General features: G+C 49.2%; 1 protein-coding gene across 2 annotated transcripts in view; it reads right to left on the bottom strand.

The window, feature by feature from the left end:
* The window catches only part of Afap1l1 (actin filament associated protein 1 like 1), a 57,847-nt gene that overhangs the window by 2,192 nt on the left and 29,401 nt on the right, over positions 1 to 26,254 (bottom strand). For both annotated transcript variants that reach the window (XM_052155613.1, XM_052155614.1), the window contains 13 exons: positions 23,538 to 23,636; positions 22,733 to 22,944; positions 18,862 to 19,041; positions 16,718 to 16,810; positions 13,641 to 13,734; positions 13,255 to 13,407; positions 11,573 to 11,784; positions 10,116 to 10,261; positions 9,674 to 9,746; positions 8,613 to 8,724; positions 4,799 to 4,963; positions 3,106 to 3,284; positions 1,001 to 1,129 (listed from right to left, as the gene is read on the bottom strand). In XM_052155613.1, coding sequence (XP_052011573.1) covers positions 1,001 to 1,129; positions 3,106 to 3,284; positions 4,799 to 4,963; positions 8,613 to 8,724; positions 9,674 to 9,746; positions 10,116 to 10,261; positions 11,573 to 11,784; positions 13,255 to 13,407; positions 13,641 to 13,734; positions 16,718 to 16,810; positions 18,862 to 19,041; positions 22,733 to 22,944; positions 23,538 to 23,636 — 1,847 coding nt within the window. The remainder of the gene's footprint in view (positions 1 to 1,000; positions 1,130 to 3,105; positions 3,285 to 4,798; positions 4,964 to 8,612; positions 8,725 to 9,673; positions 9,747 to 10,115; positions 10,262 to 11,572; positions 11,785 to 13,254; positions 13,408 to 13,640; positions 13,735 to 16,717; positions 16,811 to 18,861; positions 19,042 to 22,732; positions 22,945 to 23,537; positions 23,637 to 26,254) is intronic.

Below are 26,254 nucleotides of genomic sequence, written 5' to 3'. Positions count from 1 at the left end.
TTACAATGGGATGGGCTAGTGTCATACTTTCCATTTATGAATGAGTGTGAGGTCTATTTTCCCGAGTCCACGAGGGAAAGACAGATTTGTTTGGGTTCCTTACTCCTGGAACTCACTCTGTAGACCAGGCTGGCCTTGAACTCAGAGGTCCACCTGCCTCTGCTTCCCAAGTACTGTGATTAAAGGTGTGCACCACCACACCCAGCTGTAGGTTTTCATTTTAAAGTAGAGAAACCCCATTGGTCTCCACATCTCTTAGGTTGGGTGCTTCTAGATCAAACTACCCATGATGCCCAGGTTACCTTCCACTGAGGCTTACTGGGCACACTGGCAGAGCTTGCTATCCTCCGCAGTCCAGGCTGGTCTAGAAATCATAGTCCCCCTGCCTCAGATTCAGGTGCTAGGACTGCAGGAAGTGACAGTGTGCCCAATGTTGAACATTTGTTTTTTAGATCCACACTGTCTTTCTTGTATCTTCTGAAACTCAGAAAACACTGAAACAGGCACACTTCCTGGGTGTTTTGGCACAAACTTATTTGGTGGCAAAACCTGATCTGGCCTGATGTAAGGAGTTCTCTACTCTATGGTGTGTGTATTCTCACCATCTACTATAGAGTTATTCATATCCTGAGAAATGTGTTGCAGTGTTTCATAATACATATCCCTTTCTAAAGCTCCAAATGTTAACATCTGTCCCCAAATTACACAGGAGAGATGGAGGACCAGCTTCAAAAAGGGAGCCCTGAGTCTCTCTGTCCACGTGTTGGCTCCCTGCTTAGCCGTGGGGCAGGCCCACTACGCCCAGTCTTGTCTCCTAACTACAGACGACAACTTGGTAGAGAACTGTGTTGGTGAAGGGTGAAGACCCTGGCTTTCCTGTCTAGCTGTCCCAGAGGTTTCCTGCCTTTCTCCCTAGGGGCTGGGGATCTGGGTTTGGGGCTAGGTCCTGCATAAAAAGACCCAGATCTGTGACTTGCTATTAGCTGAGCTCTCAGTTTACCTTGGCCTTCTGAAGCACTCTCCCTTGGTTGGAGGTTACAATGGACGGACTCCTCTTTCTCAGCTCAGAAACACAGTTGACAGGGAGAGATTGCTCTGGGACATTGCTTTGGGGTTTATTTGTAGTTTCCTGTTAATGGCAAACAAGACAAAACCATTAAGTAGGTAAGATACAGTGGTGGTTATTTGCACCCAACCTACATTTAGAAGGATAAGCAAATTTAAATTAGAAAGCACTAGGCAAACATGTCAGCACTGACCAGGGTGAAAAGGGGGTGGGGGTAGATGCTGGGGACTCTGGAGTAAAGACAGTAACAAACAAAATCACAGAGGCCTCTCTACACATCAGGCGGGCAGTAAGGCATATGAGTAGGTGAGTGGGTTTCAGAGCCTGTGAAATAGGCACTCTTTTTTTTTTTCAAAGATTTATTTATGATTATATCTGAGTACTCTGTAGCTGTCTTCAGACACACCAGGAGAGGGCATCAGATCTCCTTACAGATGGTTGTGTGGTTGCTGGAATTTGAACTCAGGACCTTCAGAAGAGCAGTCAGTGCTTTTACCCACTGAGCCATCTCTCCAGCCACAAAATATGTTCTCTTAATTAATTGTCCCATTTTATTTTAATTTAATTTTATTTTATTTTGGTTTTTTCGAGACAGGGTTTCTCTGTGTAGCCCTGGCTGTCCTGGAACTCACTCTGTAGACCAGGTTGGCCTCCAACTCAAAAATCTGCCTGCCTCTGCCTCCCAAGTGCTGGGATTAAAGGCATACACTACTACAGCTTGGCAATCACCCCATTTTATAGATAAAAATCAAGGAGGTCAAAGTTCTGTGCAAGATCACGTGGTTGCTTACTATGAGAGCTAGTGTGTGAATTCCATAGCTGTACTGCTTCCTTTGAGGGGTGCTGCTAGAGCTGAAACACTAGCATGTATACATGTCTAGCATGTATACATTTCATGTATTAAACACAGCTTCACCTATATGCACCTAAGCATTCAGTCTTATTGTCTACACTGTCTTCACCGTTAAATCGCCCAGATAATTGCTGAATATTCAACTCTGTGAGTTCGTGTGCTGTCTACTTTTATGTCAACGTAACACAAGCTTCTGAGAGGAGGAGCCTCAACTGAGAAAATGCCTCTATAAGATGGGGCGGCAGGCAAGCCTGTAGAGCATTTTCTTAATTAGTGATTGTGGGGAGGAGGCCCAGCCCATTGGGGGTGGGGCCACCCCTGGGCTGGTAGTTCGGGATTCTATAAGAAAGCAGGCTGAGCAAGCTTTGGGGAGCAAGCCAGTAAGCAGCACCCCTCCATGGCCTCTGTGTCTGTTCCTGCAGCCAGGACCTATTTTGAGTTTTCATCCTGGTGTTCTTTTATAATGAACAGTAAGCCACATTAATCCTTTCCTCCCCAAACTGCTTTTTGGTCATGGTGTTCCATCACAGCAGTGGTACCCCTAATTGAGGCAACCCTGCAAAACACACGGAGAAGCCACAGCTGGGATGAGGGGACGGTCCTCCATCTGAAAAACTGAGGCTAACACTGCCCCCAAGGAGAGGAAGATCACAGGGTGTGTGGTCTGTCCGTAGAGAGCGGCTTGGAACACAGTTCCCAGGGGCAGCTCATACTTACCAGACAAGTTAGGGTTGTTGTCTGAGAGCAGGGAGGGCATCTTATCATTCAGCAAACACTTGGTATCCTCCTCTCAGCCAGGCTCTAAGAGGCTGATATGATAAGCCGTCTAACTCCTGTGGGTTTGTTTCTGGTGCTGGTGGTCTAACCTAAGCTTCACACACCACATCCCCACCCCTCAGTTCTTAATTAAACCAGTTGCTTGGGGCAGGATGCAGAGAGCAAACAGATAAAGATGGACACGCATCTCCCCTTCCCCCTTCAGGGCTATGCAGATGAGGAATGGATTCGATCACTGGCAGTTTATAGCAATGCTTCCTAGTACGGTAATCCTGCCCTCTCTGGGACATATGGCATTTTCTGGTGACAGTTTTGAGCGTCAGAACCAGGAGTGAGAACATACATGGGGGGTGTGTGTAGTGTGTGAGGGGTCGGAAGTGGCTCCCCGCGGAGGAGGCTCCGGACTCACTTGGCTTCTGTTCTTGCTGCTCACGGACAGACCGAGGGCCGGCCCCCCGGCCAGGGACTGCTGCAAGCGTCCCTTCACAGCTACCAGCTTGAGCTCCAGGTCGATCCTCTGCTCTTCCTTGGCACGGCACTGAGCTTCCAGACTGGCCACAGCCTCTTCCAAGGCCTTCAGCTTTGCTCCTGAGTCCAGAGACACGGATGAGAAAGCCTGTGGGGCTGCAGGCCCCATCTGTCCCTCCCGGAGGGCCTTCCCAGCACTGTGGGGCCAGTTAAAAGATGGACTTTGAGGTGCATCACCAACCACATTGTGGTGTGGTTATATATGTATCTGTACGTACACACACACACACACACACACACACACACACACACAGACACACACATATGTAAGTACACTGTAGCTGTCTTCAGACACACCAGAAGAGAGCATCCTATCTCATTACAGATGGTTGTGAGCCACCATGTGGTGGCTGGGAATTGAACTCAGGACCTCCAGAAATGCAGTCAGCGCTCTTAACCACTGAGCCATCTCTCCAGCCCCCTGTGGTGTGGTCTTTATCTGCCCAGCCTCCATCTTCAGGATACAGTACCCTAATATTCCACTCAAAACCACCCTTGCCCTCTCCTTCCCTGTGCTCTGAGTGGGCTGGCTCCATATAGCTTGGGCCTGGCCCATAATCACAGTGATGGGTTTAAGAGTTGGTTCAAATGGAGTGAATTCTGAGGTTTTGGTGGTGGCCACTGGGAAGAGACACCCCCTTTGCCGGAGTGTCCAGAAGGCCTGGGTGAAGGCTTGTACTGTGCAGCCACTATGCCACCACAGAGAGGAAGAGAATGAAGTGATGTTTCCCTGTACTTCACTACGCCTGATCTCTCAGTTTTCAGTTTGCATATCTGTCTCTGTGCCGGTGGGGATTTGGGTTTCTTATTACTTGTGTACTAGTCACAGTATGGAGCTTCCCACAGACCAGGCTTTCCAGGAGGACCTTGCTGCTTATTTAGTTTAAGCAGACAGATTTTCATTAAGACTTCTCTCACATTATAATCTCTACACCAGAAGTCTATGTGTAGACTTCTGTGATCTATGGGTAGGCTCTAAGGTTGGCCCACTGAATCTATCTGTACCCTTTTGATGTGTGTTTTGTTCTTAGAAAAGGGTCTGTAGATTCTATGCTCCATAAGGACCATGCATATTCTATAAGGCAGGGGATGTCCTGTGCCACAGAATACATGGGAGAAACCCAGGCAGAAGTGTAGTAAACTGCAGCTAGGTAAAGAATTCAAAGAAGCAGTGGGAAATGGGGTTAGAGACCCTCAGAGCAGGCAAGGCCTATTGAGGTCTCTGGATTCCGGAGATCCTGGGAAATATCGCTGCTCATCAAACCTAGAGCTGGGCCACTGTCTGCCATCGGAGTGAGTTAATGCAGGACCCAAAGAAGTCGTCCTTGTGAGATGCTGAGACAAGCATCTGTCTCTGCTCCGCCCTACTGGGATGGTCTCCACCCTCTATCTAAAGCAGTTACTAAACTGCTGGGCTTTCTTTAGACAGGGTGAATGACAGCAAGGGGGTTTGGGGGGAGCCCACCCCACCTGGATGGGAAACCAGGAGATCTGTGTAAGAGGCCTCCCCTTACTGTGCCAGGGGAAGTGCTCAGGCTAAATGACCCTTGTGTGCCCAGCACCTTGGCAGCTACCTGGGCTGTTCCGAATGGCTTCCTTCAGCTCTTTCTTCTCCTGTCGCAAGGCCATCAGTTCTGTCCGAATCGTCTCCTTCTCTTTCTCCAGCCTCTCTTTTTCTACCAGGTACCTTCGGGCATCCTCCTCTGCCCGGTTCTTGCCGTACTTGTATTGATTGGCACCTACAGAGATAACAGGAAAGCAAGAGGTCCTCAGGTCTGCGTCTGGTGAGGTACCTGTGTGGCGCTGGCTTGCCTCCACCTCATATATAAGATATGGATCTTTAGGTCTACTCATTTAAGTGTACTCAGCATGAATCTCTTGGGGGAAATGGGGAGCAACAGGGAGATAGTATGCCCAGGGGCTCAGAACCACGCAGACCGAGTTTGCATTCCCTCTTGATTGGGCGCATGACATCAGACAGAAATGACTGGGGTGCTTTTGTTCCTTCCCCCAAAATCTCAGTGTCCTCATGCACAAATAAAGATACTGATAACATTTAGCCTCCAGGATACAGTAAGGTTGAAACGTGGTAATCAAGAAAAAGTACCTAATATAGTACCTGGCACATGAGGAGGGCTTAGGAGATGTTAGAAAATAATGACAAGTAGTATCATATAATACAGCATTTCGTGATGTGTACGTAACCCAGTTTGCTTTTTAAAAAGTGTGATTTGGGTGCGTCAGTATCTATGATAAAAGGAGATGCCTACTTAAAACTGAGATGAGACCTAGGCCAATGTCAGCCGCTGCTGCTCATTGTATTGCTGTGGAAGGGTAGGGAGAGGAAAGAGAGAGGGAGGGAGGGAGGGAGGGAGGGAGGGAGGGAGGGAAGGAGAGAGGGAAGAGAGAGAGGGAGGGAGAGAGGGAGGGAGGGAGAGAGGGAAGAAGGGAGAGAGAGAGAGAGAGAGCGAGGGAGGGAGGGAGAGAGGGAGGGAGAGAGGAAGGGAGAGAACTCGTCCCAGTCCCAGGAGTGTACTGTAGCTCCAACACAATGGTGGACAACAAGCAGTTGCACAGAAGAAACACACTGCTCAATTCAAGCGTGTGCTACACACTAGGCTACTTACTACTAGAATTTCCCATTTAGCCTTCCTCTAGCTGATGAGGTCACAAAATCTTTATCCATGACGTCAGTGGCCTCATAAGAGAGCAAGATAGCTGCCTATGCAACAACACCGTGTGGCCCTTACAGACAGTAGGCCTGCTGACTCTGACTCAGGCCTCCAGAGCTAGGACAAACAGCTGTTGTTTTTCAAAAGGTCACAGAGGTTAGATGTTTTGTGACAGCTTTGCTCCTGTGTGCCTCGGGGCGGCACTGGCTACACCAGGGGTTTCCTTGTGGTTTCTAGTCTTCCCCGCCCCAAGCCCTGTGACTTCAGTGATTGCCTGCAGGTCCCTGGGATGGAGATGGACACCACAGGGCTTCAGCCAGACCAGTCCCATTTCCACAGCTCTTACAATCTGGGCTTTTGGGAGAGATTTGATTTGAAAACAGGTATAAGGTTTTTACTTTTTTTTTTCTTTTTCTCTTCTTTTTTTTTTTTTTTTTTTTTTTTTTTTTTTTTTTGACATTTTGTGATTTGCAGAGAGTTTTGGTGCCACTGCTAGGAAATTGGCAAGATTACTTGACAGTGGGCTAGGACAAGGAAATAAGCCATAGAAAAATACAGCCGAGGAATGTGTGCCTTGTATCTTGATCATCTTGATAAGTCCCTAGGGACAGGGACTGCGGGGACCTTTGTTTATGTCTTCTTTGCTCCTTGAATACTTTGTTCATGATTTAGAACTGGCTATATTCTTTGCATATACTTAGAATGATATAAAAGCAGACTGGAAAAAATTAAACTCGCCTCAGCATTTACTGGGGTCATGCTATAATGTTGTCTAATTGTCTCTTTTTTTCCTTTAATCCTCACTCCCTCCCTTGAGAAGTGATTTTTAAAAAAAGATTTACTTATTTGTTTATTTCATGTATATGAATATACTAGCTATTTTCAGACACACCAGAAAGAGTGTCAGATCCCAATACAGACGGTTGTGAGCCACCATGTGGTTGCTGGGAATTGAACTCAGGACCTCTGGAAGAGCACTCTTAACCACTGAGCCACCTCTGCAGCCTGGTTAGTGGTTTCTTTACTGTCTTATGTTCACGTCAGTGTTCTGTTTTGCTTATCCACTGGTTTTTATTTTTGTATTTTGTTTTTGTTTTTCCGAGACAGGGTCTCACTGTGTCACTCTGGCTGTCCCAGAATTAACTGTGTCCACCAGGCTGCCTTGAACTCAGATCTGTCTGCCGCCTCTGCCTCCTGAGTGCTGGGATCCAAGGCCTGAGCCATCACACCCAGTAATTTTTTGTTTTCATGGCTGTGTCTCACTAGCTGGCCTTTGATTCATGCAGATAAGGCTAGCCTGGAACTTGCAGTGATTCCCTTGCCTCTGCCTCCTGAGCACTGGGGGCCGTGGCAGGCCAATTACACAAACAAGTCTCTATTTAAAAATGGGCTTTTATAAAGCTGTGTGTCTCCAGTGCCGATTCAAGAGGCTTCTCACCAGCACTATGCATCCCTCGTCCTGAGCGAACCAGACAGGAGAAAGGACTTGCTTAAAGTTACACCGCAACGTCTCAGCCAAGTGAGGGATAGAAGACAGCTCTCCCGAGTCCCAGGAGCAATGATTTATACTAATGCAATGGAGCGAGGGGACAGAAAACGGTTTTGATTTTTTTAAAGAAGTCTTCGAAAAGCAAAGACTGGAATCCAGGTGCAGGGCAAAGAAACCCATTGTCCTGTGGGAAGGTGACTTGCTCTACGACAGCCTCAACTAGTCCCCTATAAGGTCTGGAGAGCACGGGTGGGGACACTGAGGTGAACTGTGCATTTTGTGGCAGCCCTGCCCAGGAACAGTGGAGGGGTGGGGGTTGATTCTTTGCATACTACTCTAGGTCAGAGACCAAAATTCTGGTCTTCTGGAAAAGACAGGCTTAGAGACGAGTGTCCTTTCCCTCTCCCTTCCTCTCTCTCTCTCTCTCTCTCTCTCTCTCTCTCACACACACACACACACACACACACACATACACACACACACAAATATACACATATAGAGATTTAAGCACTGAACTGTAAAACGGATAATACTCATGTGTCTAAAAAACATTTAAATTAGCAGCTAATATTAAGAATTCACACACTGGGTGGTGGTGGCACATGACTTTAATCCCAGCACCCAGGGAGGCAGAGGCAGGCTGATTTGAGTTCCAGGACAGCTAGGGCTATTCAGGGATACCCTATCTCAAAAATACAAAAACCAACAACCCTCCCGCCAAAAGTTTACATGAAGTTTAACTTCTGGCCTTTTGAGTAATCAGTAAATGTTGTACAGTGTCTCCTGGGGAAGCCACACGGGGTCTACCTCTGCAGTTAGGACCTATGCGCTCTACCTCTGCAAACCTCCCTCCCCCCCACACCTGCCCTCTACCTCCCTGCTTGTGTTGTCACTTTCTTTTTGTTTCTGTTGCTGTGCTGGGGACTGGGAGCTCAGGTCTTACCACACCTGGCAAGCGCTCCCACACTGCCCAGCCCCATTTCCCTTCTTAGGGTAGAGCATACTGCACTGTTCGCTCATGCTCATTTTGATCCCTTACTCCTGGGAAATTCTGGTCTTGAGACTTGTTGGTATCCAGAACTGGCTCGGCAGATCGCTCTGAGGTCAGTGCCCAGGGACCTGCAGGGCGTTGCCATGGCAACCGCTATACAGTCCCAGACTCCTAACACAAGACCCCTGCAATGTTCTGTTCTACCTCCCTTGTCAGGAACTGGTCACAGAACTCACTGGAGGCATGGCGCTTGACTTTGACCTGCGGGTCCGCCCGATGGGACTTCTCACTGCAGGAGGAGGCGTGGCGCTTCACCTGAGCCCCGGTGGGGCGCGGGGGCTCCTCATCCTGGGCCAGGAGCACAGAAAAAGAAAGTTAAGTGCAGGTAGGATTCAACCCATTCAGGCAGGGAGCTTCTGGCCAGCACCTCGGAGAGCTTGGCCTTAGACATAAAGATTTGTGCAGCACTTTGGTTCACGGACTTCACTAGGAATATCATTCAAACCACATACCTTTCTATGAGAGGTAGAGGCAACTGTAAGCTCGAGACTTATTGAAAAGACAAATTAGAAGACTCAGGAAACTGTGGGAGACCATTATTATAGGCATTTTGTCCCCATATCATTTGAAAGCATACTTCTATTTTCTGAATTGCTAATGCACAGTCTTTCCTCAGAAGGGAGGGGGGGGCGGAGTCATGCCGTGGATTAGAGGAACCAATGACAGGTGATACAAGTTATTGAACTGGCTGCATATTTGTTCTTTAAGACTATTTCTCATGCTCCAAGTCCAGCCAATGCGCTGGGAGCCTGGTGTGATCCATTACTGTCATCTTATACCGTATTCTGGACAGCATTGCTATCTTTCTGTACAGAACGTTCCGCTGCCTGGGCGCTGTTGCTAAGTGCCTTCTTTTTGACACAGATCATTTCATTTTGTTCTCAAAATATTCCCCGGGAGGATGGAGCCAGAAAGTGGGAAGCAGGGTCTGAGAAGAAAGGCTGAAGTCTCCCCAGCTCCAGCCTTTGTATCTGAGGCGCTAACGCCATGCAGAAACTAACTTCTCTGCAACCAAGCAAACCTTCAAGTTGCATCCAGGAAAGACCCTTAGGAACAGAAGGGCAGGCTGGGAATGTTTCTAGGAAAGGGGGATCGGGGAGGGGAGAATGCAGAGTATCATCTAGTCCAGGGTCCTGGCTCACAGCGTGCTGTGTTCTCCCTCTAGATGCCGCCCACCCACTTGTGTCTGGTTGCACTGTGCCCGTCTCCTAGTTCTATCCCAAGCTGTGGACCGTACCTGCACCTTTTCATAAGGAACCTCATCGTAGATGCGGGGCTCAGGCCACTGATCCTGGCAGGACTGTGCATACCTAGAATACGAAAAGTTCAGTGATCTTGGTGACGGTTTGTGGCTTATGCTGCTGGCCTGACCTCTCTCATTTGATGCTGGCAGCCGTTTTTAATGCAGACCGAAAGGTCGTGTGCTTGCGAGGACTGCTAGGCATGTGTGAGTACCACAAGTCTGACCACAAGTGGCTCATTCCCAGCATCCTTTGTAAGTCAGGAGACAGGTTCCAGGACGGCAAGCAGCGGGTTATGCTTCCCACTTTGGGTACCACCCTTCCCAAGGAAGCTGACTTCCTGAGCTTGCCCCTCCCCTTCCGCCCGTGTGCTCAAGGCTACATGCAGAGCCTTGGAAATGGAGCTGAGGCAGGGGCCGACCTCGGAGCCACCCTTACAGGAAGGAATTGCGCCCAGCACTGACGATGCTGGTTAAGGTCTCCACATCGACGTAGTCATAATGCAGTGCCTCTGGGGTGACTTTGGAGCCCATCTCCACCAGCAGCAGCCCGAGCCAGCGGCCCATGTCCTCTGAGCAGCTTGCCTGGGGAGAGGAGACACAGTGGGGTTCACTTTCCCACCGGGAAGCCTTCTGGTTGCTTGCTCCGTGTCAGAGAAACCCACAAATGTTTGTCACTGCTCAGTATTTAGGGATGGAGGGAAGAATTAGACTAGACACGCATGCAGAAATGGGAGACTCACAAATTCTCTTTTTCCAAGTATCTATTCAAAAGCTACTTCCTCTGAGGGATCTCAGATTCCTTCTGTAAAATGGCACACCTCTACCGTCAACCCTCTGGGTTTTAGATCCAACCGTTTTTGATATAGAAACAACACGTACATGTTCTCAATACTTCACAGCAATAAAACCCTAACTAAGGTAGCTACTAAATGGATTAAAGAAATTAACAAGGTACTCTTTAAAAGGGGGGAGGGGAGACCCTAGAAAACTCTGTGTAAGTTAAGGGAAATGAGAGACTCAGAAGTATGGTGCAGAGATAAAGAGTTTCTGAAACTGAAACACAGAGAGGCAGGTGGAGAGGCTACTGGTCCTCTGGGAGCTTTGGAAAGCACATGGTTGCCCTGGCTTCTGTGTGTCTATAATACAGGGAGGTAGACATTTGAACTTTCCTCCTGTGTCAACATTCTAAATATCCAGAGGGCCGCCATTTGGAGGGTTGTCTGTGTCCTCTGAACAATCTGAGAGCGCCAGCAGTGCTGGCAGGTAGGCAGGCTAGTGAGCGAGCGCCCGCCACTCGGCCATTGTTCAAGATGCTGAGCTTACAGCGTGTGCTGGACATCGTGTAGGAAAGAGAAATAGGACAAGAGCACAGCCGCAGCCCCGCCAGCACGAAGCCGGAAGGATTTTAACTCAGTGTGGACAGACTCTTCACAGAGCCTGGAGTTGCTCGGTGAGAGGGACAGGCACCCTGAGGGCAGTGCTCTTTTTCTGAAGCTGGTGACTCCTGGAGGGAAGGTTTAAGCAAGAACTCCAGAATCAGATACCAATTCTGCCACGGGAGGTGCCCGTTAGACCTGGAACTTTATGGTCAGGGCAAAAGAGCAAAGCCAGGCTCTAAGTGAGGGCTGCCAGTATCAGGATACAAAACCACAGAGCGCTATGTCGGGTTTGAACTTCAGACAGCAACATGGAACCTTTCAGTCTAGGCATATCTCCAAACTGCCTGGGATACTTTCACAGGAATAACATCATTCTTTGTTTTTCTGGAATTCCAGCAAACCTGGCGTCCCGGGTGTTAATCTGACGAGCCCGTTGGGTTCTTCCCCCAAAGTTCCTATAGCAGAGTAGCAGTAAGACCACCACCCCAGGCTACCTGGACCCTTCTTCTCTCACCTCCAGGATGGCCACCTCCTGTCGATTGCGAAGGATCCTGAAGGCGAAGGGGTGCCTGGGTCCAAAGCCTGGGGCTACCTCACAGCCCCTCAGGGCAATGGCGTTCATGTGGGTATGCAGGTCCGTGCGGTCTTTGTGGAAATAGAGAGTGTTGCACCTGAGACGACACCACCGCTCCTTCCAGCCTTGGTTGACCAGCACATTCAGGTAGCCTGGGACAGGAGACAGTGTGATGACCTCTTTATAGCTCCTTAGGCAAAGACTGAGTGGTAGCTTCCTGTGATCTAGCTGGCAGGAAGGCCTGGTACCTTAGATATCCTCTTCTTTTCGTCTCAGCAGCTTACCTATGAGTTCCTGTTGTTGACGCCATTAGTGCATCTGTTCACAGCCTCAGGACCACACCAAGTGTGATGGAAAGGCTGACACTACTAGATAAAATGTCCAAAAGCTACAACTATCCCCTTCATTCCCCCAAATTGTTAGTGAAAGATGGAAAATGATGGACGATGCTGACACCTAGTGGCAGAATGTGGAAACGCCACCATCTTGCTACAGTAAGAATTACTAAATCTGAGCAGACAGCTGACCCCAGATGGAGTTAGAATATCCTTTGAATATTTATTTTTTCTTTACCAGAGCATGCTACCATTCATTGATCGATCGATCATGAAATATTTATTCACAACCATAGCTTTTAAACTAGTAGAGTACTTCTGCACATCCAAAATAGATGATGTTATTTTTTGCTATTCTGGGATGGAACCTGGGACCTCACATGACTTATACATGTACTCTGCCAAGGGCCCAGCCTCATATGCTTTAAACCAGCTGAATATCTTACCGTGTTACAGTACATGAGCCACAGCACTTGTATGAACCAAATAACCCTTTCCCTACGAGACACTTTTTATTAACGTGCATTTATCTTTAAAAGCACCTAATATTTTAAATCCCAATTTCCTTACCAGACTAGGCTGTAATCTACATACACTTACACATATATGTACATGCCTATAAACCAGAAACCTCTGTCAATCAAGGTGCCCAGCCCTCCAAGCAGGCAACTCCATTCTCTACAAAGACTTTCCTCACACTGAGTTAAAATCCTCCCAGTTTCATCAAAGCAGCAGCCATACATTTTATGTAACTTTTACTTTTCTCTAGCTTATAAAGGCCACGATATAAGCTACATATACATCGCATCCTATATACCTTTGTTGTTACGGCTTGTTTTTGAGATAGGGTCCCATGTACTCCAGGCTGGCTTCTGGCCTTAAACTTACTGTATAGACACAGGTGACCTTGAACTCCTGACCTTCCTGTTTCCAGTCCCCTGGCCCTGGAATTACAGATATGGACTACCAAGTCCAGAAAAAGCTTGCATGCTAAATGCTGTGGATTCACTCCTATCTCATCTTAGCTGCGGAAACTGAGGCCTGTGGGTGGACAGTGGTTTGACTTGGTTCACAGGAATCACAGATGTGATGGTCAGTTGTTTGCCTTTCCTAGATGACTCTTTCCCCCTCGGGACTGAAGGGACGCAGCCACGGGTGTTGGTAGAGTGGACTCTAGCCACCCAGAGTAAACGGGTAGGGACTAAGACATGGAGAGTTCCCGGAACCAGCCCCAGGAGCCCAGGTTCAATCGTCTGAACTGCCCTTCTTCTCGGTGCCAGGACTTACCACAGCATGGGACCTCGTCCTCACCGGAGAATGTCTGCAGGTCCTCAGACTGTGCCTTCTTCTTGGAGAAACTGATGATGCGTGTGATCTTGCGGCCGGCAGCCCTGCTCATGGAGCCCTTCAGCTCAGCCAGGCTGGTCTTTTTCCCTTTGCCTGGTAGCAGAGGAGAGGGTCACGGGGGATGCGAAAGGAGGCCACGATCCCATTTCTACCCTTCTCCAGCCTTCCCAGAAGCCCTTGCAACCTGCCTGTAATTACGATACGAAATGCCCAGAGGCCTTACTCTGGTCCCCAGGATCTGCTCTGCCGCTGTGGACCTGTAGAAAGCCCCTCCCACCTTTGACCTTCTCCAGCATGGACTAGGGGAAGCACGTGGGAGCTCCTACCATGTTCAGAGGCTTCTCGGCGGCCGAGAGTGGAACTGCTGTCATTCACGCCCAGGCTGTCGGAGTCTGAGTTCTGCTTCTCTTGGGACAATCTCTGGGAAAGGACACAGACAGCCTCTCGTCAGAGGGACTCTCAGAAGGACTCCCTCATCCTCCCAGTCTTCCTCCAGTACTCCAGGCAATGTCTATCACGTATCTGACAACACACCAATATGATCAGGACGGTGGCAATGACTTAGACGCGGCCATGTCTTCAGGTTACACTCACTAGGGGAGCAGGGTTATAATGTCCTGACAGCAATGTCCTGGGATGGGCAAGCATTTAAGTGGGATCCAGTAAGTGTAGTCCAGTAGCACGGGAGGGATGGACGAGGCGGGGCAACCTTGGATGCTGAAGAGCTGCTGGGCAAGCTGGTCAGGATGACGTTTCAGAAAGGGATGGTGTAAGGGGAGAGCACAGAGGAAAAAGGGTGACCTAGAAGATGCTCGCGAAGGAGTCATGGCAGGACCCCGATGATCAGCCGGAGTCCATTACAATTCTACCTCGAGAGAGAGGATGAAGGAACACACACACACACACACACACACACACACACACGCACGCACACATGCAAACACACACACATGCAAACACACACGCACATGCAAACACACACACACACACGCATGCACACACATGCAAACACACACGCACACGCAAACATACATACACACATGTGTGCGCACACACACGCACTTGCAAACACATGCATACACACATCTGCGCACACACACACACACTTAAAAACACACATGCGCGCGTGCACACACACACTTACAAACACACACACTTACAAACACACACACTTACAAACACACACACACACACTTCATTGCCAGTCTATTATTTCTAATTCATTATATCAACTGTGAAGCAATCATACATTCATTGATTCATTAATACATTCATATGCGACATGTTCTGGAGGCGGAATAGAAATGATGGAAGGAATCACAGTGCTACCACTACTTATCCACTGTGGGAAAACTCCATCTTCCCCAGGCTCTGGTTTCTCGTGTCAATCAGACTCACTTGAGAAAGCCGCAGGGAGTTACCAGAGAGCTGGAGCCTGTGAGCCTCTGAGGCCAACGAGTCAGTTCTAACACCCACATAATTCACTTCAAGAAGCCAGACTTGACCCGGCCAGACTTGAGCCACTGTTAAAATGATACCCACTCCTTCGAGAGGGTACAACACTAGTTCTTCAGCCTGACCTGAGGAGGATCCATTAGAACAGGCCCAGGGAGGATTTGGGATAAACTCAGCACTAGAGAGCTGTGAGAAAAAGAGAGGTGTTTCCCTCTGTCTCTGAAGGGCTGGGTGTGGGGTAGGCACCTCTCAGGAAGTGGAGGAGCTGTGGAAACGTGAAGAGTCTTGTCTGCAGGGTTTGAAATAGAAGGCAGGGCCCCATTTGTCCCATAGCAGCTTTCCCAGGAAGACGGGAAGCAAATGCAGCGGAAGGCCAGGAGTGCTTTGTCAATGGACTCAGGGTGATCGTTCAGTCTCATGATCCCATGGAAAGAGACCGCTCACCAACACAACATCCTGGCTCTTCCTCCACCCTAAAGACCACCATAAGCCTATCAGTTGCCCTCGCCCTGAATACTCAACCGCGGTAGAGAACTCCACCACACAACTTGTCCGCTGTTGCTCTATAGAGCACCGAACTCCAGAGGCCACACCATGGTGTGTATCTGCACAGTCACACCTCTCCTCCAGTGCTGTTTTCTGTTTTCTAATGGCCTTACTACTGGCAAAGGGCAAGGGAAGGCAGGACTAGACTCCCCCTTCACTAGGTGCCTGAGACCAAAACCCCAAGGCTGCCTTTCTGACCTCACTCGGGCCTTTGCTTCTACCGTCCCCTCTCTCTACCCACCTTGGTTCAATTATATTACTCTTTAAGGCTCGGCATAGGCATCCATGTTCCCCCATACCCCAGCCATCCCAAGCTCCCTGCTCCACGCCCCCGCCCCGCCCCTGTCCAGGACCAGGTCTACCAGTTCTCCGTTTCTACCCTGAGCCCACCATCCACCTTCAGACCCACATTTTCTCTGCTCTGCAACTTGTTCCTGCTGCTGAGAGCACCTTTTTAATATAATTTAATTTTATTTAGCCTTTTTGTTTTTTAATCTTTGTCTGGGGCATCACTTCTGTAGGAATCGTCCTGAACCTCTGAGACAGGAGCATGTCTTCCTGACACACCAGGAAGCTGGCACTGTCTCTTTTAGCTTGTACCCAGAGCAGCAGTTACAATGCAGTGTGATTGTTTTGGCTCGTGTCTGCTGGACCTGGGCTGTAGGTATAGTGGAGTCAGGGGTCATACTGTTTCCTGCACAGGGCCTGGCATGGGTAGAACCTCTCTGTAGAATTGCCCAGTGGTTGTTCAAGGTGTTCCCTTGCTGTAAGCGGAGTCCTAAAGAACCATCCTGGGCGGCCTTAAACCCTGGCTTTGTTCCTCGCTTACTACCAGACTTGGCGTTTCAGCTTTCTCTTTTGAAAAATCTGTCTCCAACTCGAGCTTTCCAGGTGCGAGGCTTCTGAGAAAGCACTGGATCCCAAGGGCTCTTCCTTCAGAGGGTTTAGTCATGGCTAAACTATCTGAAACCGAGGGTGGGCAGTGGAACTCGTTAGGCCAGGTGTCTCTGGAAGACATGTCCTGAGAGAAGATAGACTCGGACCTTCCTGCCTCCCTGCCTGCTTCCGGTCTTTTATGAGGAGAGCTGTACTGCCTGCCTACACGTTTCCCACCTAGTCCTAGTTTTGCAGTGGAGCACCCTGCCCATGCCCAGGCTCGCCCAAGGCCTGCAGCACCCAGCCTGTGGGCTGACTGGAGCTGACCCACAACAAAACTCTCCTGTAGTTCTTTATGGCAGGGATGTTGTCACAGAGACTAAGGTTTGACTAGCAAGCACCTGCCGCTCTGCTGCTAAGCTTGTATGATGTCACAGGTGTGTGTGTGTGTGTGTGCCTGTGTGTCTGTGGCCTGTGCTTAGTACCCACTGCCGTACCCAGAGGAGATGGCTGTAGACAGACATACCTTGTCCTGATCCAGCTTGCACAGGATGACTGGGGACCTGGGGACCTCCAAGGCCTCGGCTCCCCCGATGGGCTGGCTGACCTCTCTGATGACCTGGGAAGAAAACACAGAGCTGGGAGCAGGTGCTCAGCTCTGGGGACAGAAAGCCTGGCTGCTGGTGCTTGTGGGATCAAAATTGTTGTGAAGAGGATTAGGGCCACCAGGAGGCAGAGTAGGGCTGGACTAGGCGTCTGCATAACTGTGGGCCTGTCTGTGGCTGTCTGAACTGGCTTTCCGTGTCCTTAAAGACTCTGCTCTCTGCTGCCTGAGGAGAGGGAGGCCCTGGAGAAGACTGGTGTGAATCCCTGAAGACTCACAGTGGTGCGGGGCCTGCTTCTGTGAGAGCCAGGACTTTTATCATAGCTTCCAGGTGGCTGGGGTCATCACCTTGCTTTCACTGACATGGAAATTGAGTCCCTTGCTCAAAGTCTTAAGATAAAGCAGGCGGGTGATACAATCTGAAGAGCCAGAATCTAAGCCGGGTGTGGTGGTGGTGCACACCTTCCAGTGCTTAGGAGGCAGAGGCAGGTGGATCTCTGAGTTCAAGGCTGGTCTGGTTTATTGAGTGAGTTCCAGGACAGCCAGGGCTATACAGAGAAACCCTGTCTCAAACAAAACAAAATAAACAAAACAAAACCACCACCACCAACAACAACAAAAAGGGCACCATCTGATGCTCAGTCAGACAGTCACATTTATCCCCACACCAATCTGTGATCTGCCAGTTACAGGAGAGATGGTGTGACTCAGGGTGGTCAAGGTTCTGGTAGGAGGCCTCAGAGCCAGACCCAAAGTAGGCTATGGACTGCCAGGTGGTAAGCCTTGGGCTACGGAGGACTGGAAGAGCCAGGCAAATCCCTTTGAATCCTGGGCCTCAGGCTCCAGCTTCAGACTCCCAGGGAGCCTGAAGCCTGAGGTTCTGGGAAGGCAAGCTGTCTCCCTTCCTTCCTTCCCCTCAGGAGGGACGGAGGGAGGGACGAGGGACACAAAGGTAGGGATGAGAATACCAAACATTCCTGGGAGAGCTGGTTATCACCGGAAGGAAGGGGGAGAGAAGAGGCAGAAAGGAGGGGCTTGGCTTCATTGTTCCAACAGGAAGGTAGGAGGGGAGACCAGGGTCTCACGGTGTAGGTAGAGGGATGGAGGGTCTGCTGGAAAGGATGGGGTGGGGGCGGGGTGGAAGGGCAGGGTGTTACCGCGATCACCACCACCACTTACTGCCTGACAGTCCTGGGCCAACAGCTATGTGGAATCCTTAAAAGAACCATTAACCTGAGGCAACCAGGGGAGGAAAGCAGTGCTCTTTGCAGGTCTCAGGATCAGCACATGTTTAGCTCCAGACCTCGGACTCCCATCCATGCACCAACAAAGTCCCTAGCTGTCACGATACTGCCACGCCCACTTTGGAACAGATCTACTTAGCTTCAAATCCCAGCCTCAGCCACCTGTCTGTGATCCTTGGCAGTCACATTAAGTCCTGTGTGCCTCAGTTTACTTCCCTTGGAATGTAAGTAATGACACGAGGCCTTTGGCACATTCCATGGTACAAGGTGATTAATACATGGCCCCACGGATCTGTGACACTATACAGATGTTGGACTTCAGTAGACCTTACAACAATGGACATTTCCATCTAAAAACAAGAAAGGGATCCCTCTTTCCCATCTCTCTCTCTCTCTCTCTCTCTCTCTCTCTCTCTCTCTCTCTCTCTCTCTCTTTCTCTCTCTCTCTTTCTTAAATTAAAAGTGCTAGCTGGCCTAATGATATAAATCACTTTCCTAAGGCATGGGGTTCACTGTGTTCTGGATGTGTTAGTTGGGCAAACAGTAGGTTGCTTGATAGGAAAGTTAAATAACTGGAAGATTATAGATTATTCCAGATATGAGGCCTATTATGTTATTCTGCTGTGAATTTCCAAGGTCCATTTGATACGAGCCATGCACGAGGTACCTGGATCCATTCTCCCCCAAGGTTAGAACTTCCTCCCAGGCCTTGGGGGAGGCAGGGAGGTCAGTACGACAGCTTTCTATGTGTCCTGGGGGGGTGGGGTGGGGGTGGTGGTGGCCCCATGGGGAGGTGATCCCGTGGGGGGGGGGGTGGCGTACCTTCAGCCACTCCTCAGCCTGCTCCCTGCTCTGCAGAGCCAGCACCAGCACCTCTGTGGCCCCCTGGGAGAAGCGCAGCTCATGCCGCTTGTGTCTGCTGTCCTTGGGCACATAGACGACGGTGCAGACATCCAGAGCCAGCCTCAGGTGTGGCTGTCGGTCCTTGGAGCTTTTATAACACTGCACAGGGAGAGATGGGGTCAGAACCTTCTGTGGAAAACCCTCCCAGACAGAGAAGAGTCCCCACCCAGTCCGACTGTGAGCGGTACCTCACAGCGGGAGGCCTGAAGATGGGGGAGGGTCTCTGGGAATCTTCCAGCACTGCTGTCCAGGAGGAAAAGGCAGACTACAGCACAATACTAGGAAGACCATGCGGGGTGAAGGACCAGAGAATAAATAGGCCGGGTTGGGAGGATGCCAGCTGCTGTGAGGGCTGCGGGCAGAACATTCATTCAGAGGGAATCCCGGGAAGTGTGCAGTGCCGACCTTGAAAAGGCAGGCTTTCTTATATAGTAAGGCTGGCCTTAATCTCAACCACAGTGCTACAAGAGGGATCTATAATGGGATAAAAATGGGATCTAAAAACGGATAATGGTTGCTGGGGGAGGGAGAGACATTTCCTTCAATAGTGTATACACTGGTAAGGTTCCTGCACTCCTGTAAGCAGTCCTAAGTAAGCACACTTACTTAGGTTCACACACACACACACACACACACTTGCGCGAGTGCACCCTCATGACACATACACAGACACATAGACACACACAGACACACACGCGTGCAAACATAGACACTCACGTGCACACACACAGACACACACACATGCACACACATGCACACACACAGACACACAGGTGCAAACACACAGACACATACACAGACATACAGACACATGTGTGCGCACACACAGACACACACACATGCACACACAGACACACAGGCGCACACACACACACAGACATACACACGCACACACGCACACAAATGCACACATACAGACACACACACATACACATATACAGACATACACACACACACACACACACACACACACACAGCAGTGGGACGAGCTAGTTGGAAGTTGAAGGGGATTAGCTCAAGTGGTGACTGAAGTGACTGCGAGCAAAATCTATGCATGCATGGACACACCCTTCATAGCGAAACCTGTACTAGAAGCTTAAAAAGAGGTTAACATGGCCTGGTGGGTAAGGGCATCCGACACCAAGCCTGGTGACTGCAGCTTGATCCCCGAAACCCACGTGGTAGAAGATGAGAACCAATGCCAGTGATATGTCCTCTGGCCGCTTACAGATTTGCCTCAGTGCCCCCATTCCCCCCAATAAATAAATAAATGAAAAAAATTTAAAAGAGAAAAATCATTGTCTGATTTCTTTTATAACAGAGTTGAAAATCCTAAATGATACACTAGCAAAGAAACTCTAGCCGCTTATGAAACACAGGGGCCATTTATTCTAGGAACACAGGTGGCTTAACGTTGAAATAGCCGCATAACCCATCATAGTGAGAGGGGAGAGAAACATCACACCACGCAGTAGAGGCAGAAACAGGTACTTGATAAAATTTGGGACCATAGATGCAATAAAAGGCAAGGAAGCAGAGTAGAGAGGAGGGGACAGCCCTGCGTGTGGGATTAAAAAGAACATTTACAAACACCTTAGCAAGAGCCCCCTGGGGGCTGGAGAGATGGTTCAGTGGTCAGGAGCACTGACTGCTCTTCCAGAGGTCCTGAATTCAATTCCTAGCTACCACATGGTGGCTCACAACCACCTGTAATGAGATCCAATAACCTCTTCTGGTGTGTCTGAAGAGAGTAACAGTGTACTCACATAAAGTAACTAACTAAAAGCCCCTGTATTAGAGAAGTATTAAAGTGTTTCCTTTGGAGTTGGGCTGAGACCAGCTGTCTTCTCCCTTCTCTATCTCTGGGCTGGACCGCCTGGCAGCAGCAGGCAGTCAAGCCAAACAGAGACAGGGAGGTGTAAGAACTGGAAACACACCCGTCATGACCCTCGGGCTGGCCCTGGTCTGTGGTCCGTCTTCATTGCTCAGGATTTAAAAAGGTTCCAAAGCCCGTGTGTTGATCATGGCTTGCAAACTCTTTAAAAAAAGAGACATAGGTAGTATCTTTCTCCACAATTATATTCGCTTTCCTCCATCCCCAGTGCTCAGGGTTTCTCTGTGTGGCCCTGGCTGTCCTGGAACTCACAGAGATCTGCCTGTCTCTGCCTCCTGAGTGCTGGGATTAATGGCAGTGCCTTTTCTTTAGGGGTGACGGTAATTAGAAATGGTGCATTAAAAGAAAAGCTTCTTTTAAAGAGAACAAATTATAGACTTGCATGTGCAGAAAGGGATTACATCATAAATACATGTGTGAGAGCAAGAGCGGAAACAGGGAGTGTGTGCTATTTAGTCTTATGTTTCTGGGTATTTAGTCTGCATGTATGTCTGTACAACACATTTGTGCAGTTCCCCAGGAGACCAGAAGAGGGCATCAGATCTCCCAGGAACTGGAGATACAGACAGCTGTGAGACAACATGTGGGTGCTGGGAATCTATCCCAGGTCCTCTGCAAGAGCAGCCCATGATCTTAACGGCTGAGCCAATTGGATTATCTGTTAGTCAGTGAGATTCATCCATTCTTTTGCTTTGTCTCTCTCCAGGGGCTTACTGTGTAGCCCTGGCTGGCCTTGAACTCATGAAAATCCTCCTGCCTCCACCTCCCATGCACTGGGGTTACAAGCAGAGATCTTTCTTTTTAAATCTTTTCTCCCTAGTTTCTTCTTCCTTCCTTTCTTCCTTCCTTCCTTCCTTCCTTCCTTCCTTCCTTCCTTCCTTCCTTCCTTTCTAAAGCTTTATTTATTATTATATGTAAGTACACTGTAGCTGTCTTCAGACACTCCAGAAGAGGGCGTCAGATTTCATTATGAATGGTTGTTATAAGCCACCATGTGGTTGCTGGGATTTGAACTCAGGACCTTGGGAAGAGCAGTCAGTGCTCTTGACCACTGAGCAATCTCTCCAGCCCCCCCCCCTTTTTTAAATAATTCTTTTTTTTGTTTTTGTTTTTTGTTTTTTTGAGACAGGGTTTCTCTGTGTAGCCTTGGCTGTCCTAGAACTCTGTAGACCAGGCTGGCCTTGAACTCAGAAATCTGCCTGCCTCTTCTGCCCAAGTGCTGGGATTAAAGGCATGAACTACCACTGCCCGGCTTTTAAAGAATTCTAATGTAAATGACACATACAACCTTATAAGAGACTTTATTAAATGTGAGTACACTGTAGCTGTCTTCAGACACATCTGATGAGGGTCTCAGATATCATTATGGATGGTTGTGAGCCACCATGTGGTTGCTGGGATTTGAACTCAGGACCTTCGGAAGAACAGTCAGTGCTCTTAACTGCTGAGCCATCTCTCCAGCTCCCTCTTTTTTCCCTAGTGAGATTTATTTATTTATTTATTTATTTATTTATTTATTTATTTATTTATTTTTGTGGTACTTGGGATTGAATTCCAGGTCTCGTGCATGTTAGGCAAATACTTGGATATTGAGATACATTCCTAAGCTTCACCTAGTTTATGATTAAGTACACTAACTTGGATAATAAAGAACAATGAATGTTTTAGGAAATTTTAAAAAAATTCTGGAAAAAAAACTAGATGAGCCTCCATCTGACTTTCAAGGATTCATGCGTGCCTATGTGTGTATGCTTGTGTGTGTGCTTGTGTGTGTGTGTGTATGTGCTGGAGCCTGATGTATCATGTCCTGAGGTTCTGTGCAAAGGCCAATTGCACCCTCAGACATGCAAGGACACACACACACACACACACACAGGGCTCCAGTGAGTCACTCACCAGTAGCTGCTCCTCCTTGATGACTGTCAGCTGCTTGGCCCACTGCCCGAAGCGCTTTTTCCGAAGCAGGAAGGCGCATATCCTGCAGTCCCTAACCAGGTGCATGGAGGCCTCTTCGGAGGGCCACTGGTGCTTGGGCTGCTGCTCCTTCTCTTCTTCCTCTTCCTCATCGTAGGACTCGTAGGAGCTACTCATGGCGTCGGAGTCATTGTCTGTGGGTGTCAAGAGAAAGGGCCTCAGGCTCTGTGCCACTCCCAGGAAAGTCCCCTCTCATCCCGGCAGGCAGCCTGTTCTGGGGCCCGAGCGAGCGAGCGACAGAGGGCAGAGGAGTGACAGGGACAGACTGTAGGCCTTACTCAAGAGCTTTGCTTCGGACTGGCCTGTGGGAAGGGGTCTTCGAGATTTCACTTCTTGGGAGTTCCTCACCAATACGTGGTCATGATAAATACCAGATTCTACTTCATCTGGCACGGACAATGTTTGGCTAAGTGTCTTATACCAACAACTGCTCAGTGAACTCCTGTTATTGCTCTGACCTCATCACCATCCACAGCCATTGTCCCCCACAGCCAACCTCGTGAGCCCGCAAATCCCCAGGACAGATAAGGAAACTGAACTTGGGCAAGAGTCAAGTGACTCCCGTTCTAATGGTCTTTCTACCCAATCCACTGAGATAGAACAAGAGCTTTGGGCCGGTTTGGTGATCTCAGCCTGGTAAGGGCTGGTGTGTGGGTGGGTGTGTGCATGCCAAGGGATAGCTCTTCAGTGCGGGGGACAGCCGTGTGAGCAGCTGCCCAGGACATACAGGAGTTCTTCAGTTCTCCATTCATCCTTGTTGTGGGGTAACTGCTGTCTGCGTCCTCGTAGTAACCATCCATGACTGACTGTGCTGGGCTGCAGCCATCTGCGGGGTTGTCAGAAAGAGCCGACCTTAGAGAAATAAGGGCAGAATCCAGGAGCAGGGCTGGACAAGCCCCGAGGATAGAGGCTACACTCGGAGCAGCCTCAGCCGGGGTGTAGGGCCCTGTGTATGCTCCGACTTCCCACTTAGCCCTGCAGACCGCTGGTCATTGCTCTGCTCCCTGCACTGCAGGTGGGGTACCTGCTGCTAAAGGTTGGCTTTGGTTCCGTTTTACACACAGGGCAACAGGCCCGACAGAGATTGCTAGCAGCTGAAGCTGGATCAGGACTCAGCCGGATACCTTCATTCACGCAGGCTAGCTCACTCTCTCATCACACTGCTCAGGGTTGTTAGGTCCCTCCTGTCCAGCTGTTTCCTGAGGACAGCCACACGGGATGCGAGGCGCTCACTCCCAAGTGAGGCTCCGGAGCCTGCCTTTGCGTCTCTGAGGCCTACATATTGACAACATGACCTGCAAGGTGGACTGGAGGAGTCAGTGGTCGGGGAAGTGGGGGACATGGGAGCGAAACTGCAACACCAGGCATGCCTGGACGCTGTGTGTGTGGGAAGAAGACACTGTGACTGGCTGGCTTGGTTGTAGGCTCGCCCCTGACTGGCTCCACCGACTTTCCTGAGCCCCTCCCTTCCTGCCTTCCCAGGAGGAAGCTTCTCTGCCCTGTACTAGGGAAGGGAGCTCTCTCTTCTCACAGGCCTCTTGACATGTGACCTGGGGCCCAGCAAATACTTTGCTCCTCCCTTTACTCTTTTGCCCTTAGTGGACCAGATAGGAAAAACTGCCTGCTTCACCTCTGTGACACGGAACTGGAGACATGGGCTGAAGAAGAAGGCCGCAGATCATTGGGTCCAAACTCACCACAGGCAAAAGGTGTAAACCGTGTAAATGTCTGATGGAAAGATAAGCGCCATGTCCTTAGCAGAGGGGACCGGCCATAGAGGAAGCCACTCTGCTACACACTCCGGCATGGACGGACCTCACAAATGCTATGCTAAGTCAAAGAAGTCAGGCTAGAAAGGTCACGTGTCAGACGATTACTTTACACGCAATGTTCAAAATAGATGAAGCCGTATTGCCAGAAAGCTGCTACGAGGATGGCAGAGGCTGGGGCATCGAGGAGGAGAAGCAGCGAATGAGGAAGGACTGTGCGTCATGGTGAAAACGCTCAGGGACTAGATAGCAACGGTGGCTGATAAACGCAGATAGCTGCTAAATGCAGCTGGGTACTTTTCAAAACGGTGAGACATTCGTCTTCTGTTTTATCACATTGAAAAACCCTTTTGCCCATGGGAAAATATCAGCATACAAGAGCATGAGTGAAAGAACACGTTCCCTTCACACGGATTTACTTAATTCTTCCCTTTTTCCCTCACTCTCTTCTCTTGAGAAGGGGGGGTCTCGAACTCCTGGGCTCAAGTCATCTCCTGCCTCAGGTTCCTAGTGGCTGGGATTCTAGTGGATATCATCAAACTGGCTCAAATAAGATGTTTTCAAATAATATATCACACTCACCTATTATTATTATTATTATTATTATTATTATTTATACAAGGGTTCTGTCCCTGAGCTATCTGCCCAGTGTCCAGAATGGATTTCTATTCATTCCCCCCACAAAAAAATAGTCCTGTTACTAGGTTTTTGTGTGTCCTAGGAAAATTGCTAAAATCGATGCATGAATGTAGATATCCTGTTAGGAAAAAAAAAACCCCAAACAAATGAAATCATGTCTGTGAAGTATTCCGTGCTTGCTTTTCTTCCATGACTGTGCCGTGTCCATGTACCACGGGAGCTGGTTTCGAGGAGGCAGACCTGCTTGATTTCCAGTTCAGTGGGTGGAGGGCGTTCTGCTGGGCTGCAGAGCGGCCAGTATGTGGGCCACTGAAATTGTGTCTACAAACTCAGCTGCGCATGCTTGGATATCCAAACCCCCAGTTTCCCTGTGTCATGCCAAGTCCTTATGCTGGGCAAAGGGACTCCATCTGACCCTCATGCAAAGGATGCTGCATGCTGGGAAAGTTAGAAGAAGAACAAGGACTCCTTTGAGGCTAACTTAAGAGTCTGTCCCATCGGTAAAAATACGTACATATATTTTTGTACATATTTATGTATAAATCATATATATGCTATTTACAAGCATTATGCTATAAGGAGAGAATAAATATAAAATATTCATAGTTTTTAAAAAATGGTTGAACTATATATAAATAAAGCCTCCACTATTTCTGCCTGTACCACTGTATGTGTCCTTGGGGCTGAACTGTGGGTCACATCCTATGATATGCTGACTTGGTAATAAGACCAATTCATATGCACACACAGAGACAAACGATTGGGCTAATCTAATGGTTGTCACTTATGTCCTGACGCTCTTTTATGAATGAATCTAGTGACTCCTTGTTTCACGAGTGGAGGAACGGTGATCCTCAGAAGACAGACAGGAGTCTGTCTCAGGCCACACAGACCTGAGACTAGGAGCCAAGCGGCTAAGCTATAACATTGGTTCCAAGGGTAGGAGCTCAGGATAGCCCCTCCCTGGAAAGGGTGACAGAACTGGTAGGGCAGTGGCTCTTGACCTGCTGCCGCCAGAGAGGGAATCCTGTCAGCC

Source organism: Apodemus sylvaticus, chromosome 13, assembly GCF_947179515.1.
Source record: "Apodemus sylvaticus chromosome 13, mApoSyl1.1, whole genome shotgun sequence".
In the NCBI taxonomy this organism is placed as follows: domain Eukaryota; kingdom Metazoa; phylum Chordata; class Mammalia; order Rodentia; family Muridae; genus Apodemus; species Apodemus sylvaticus.
This window is presented reverse-complemented; position numbering and strand designations above follow the sequence as displayed.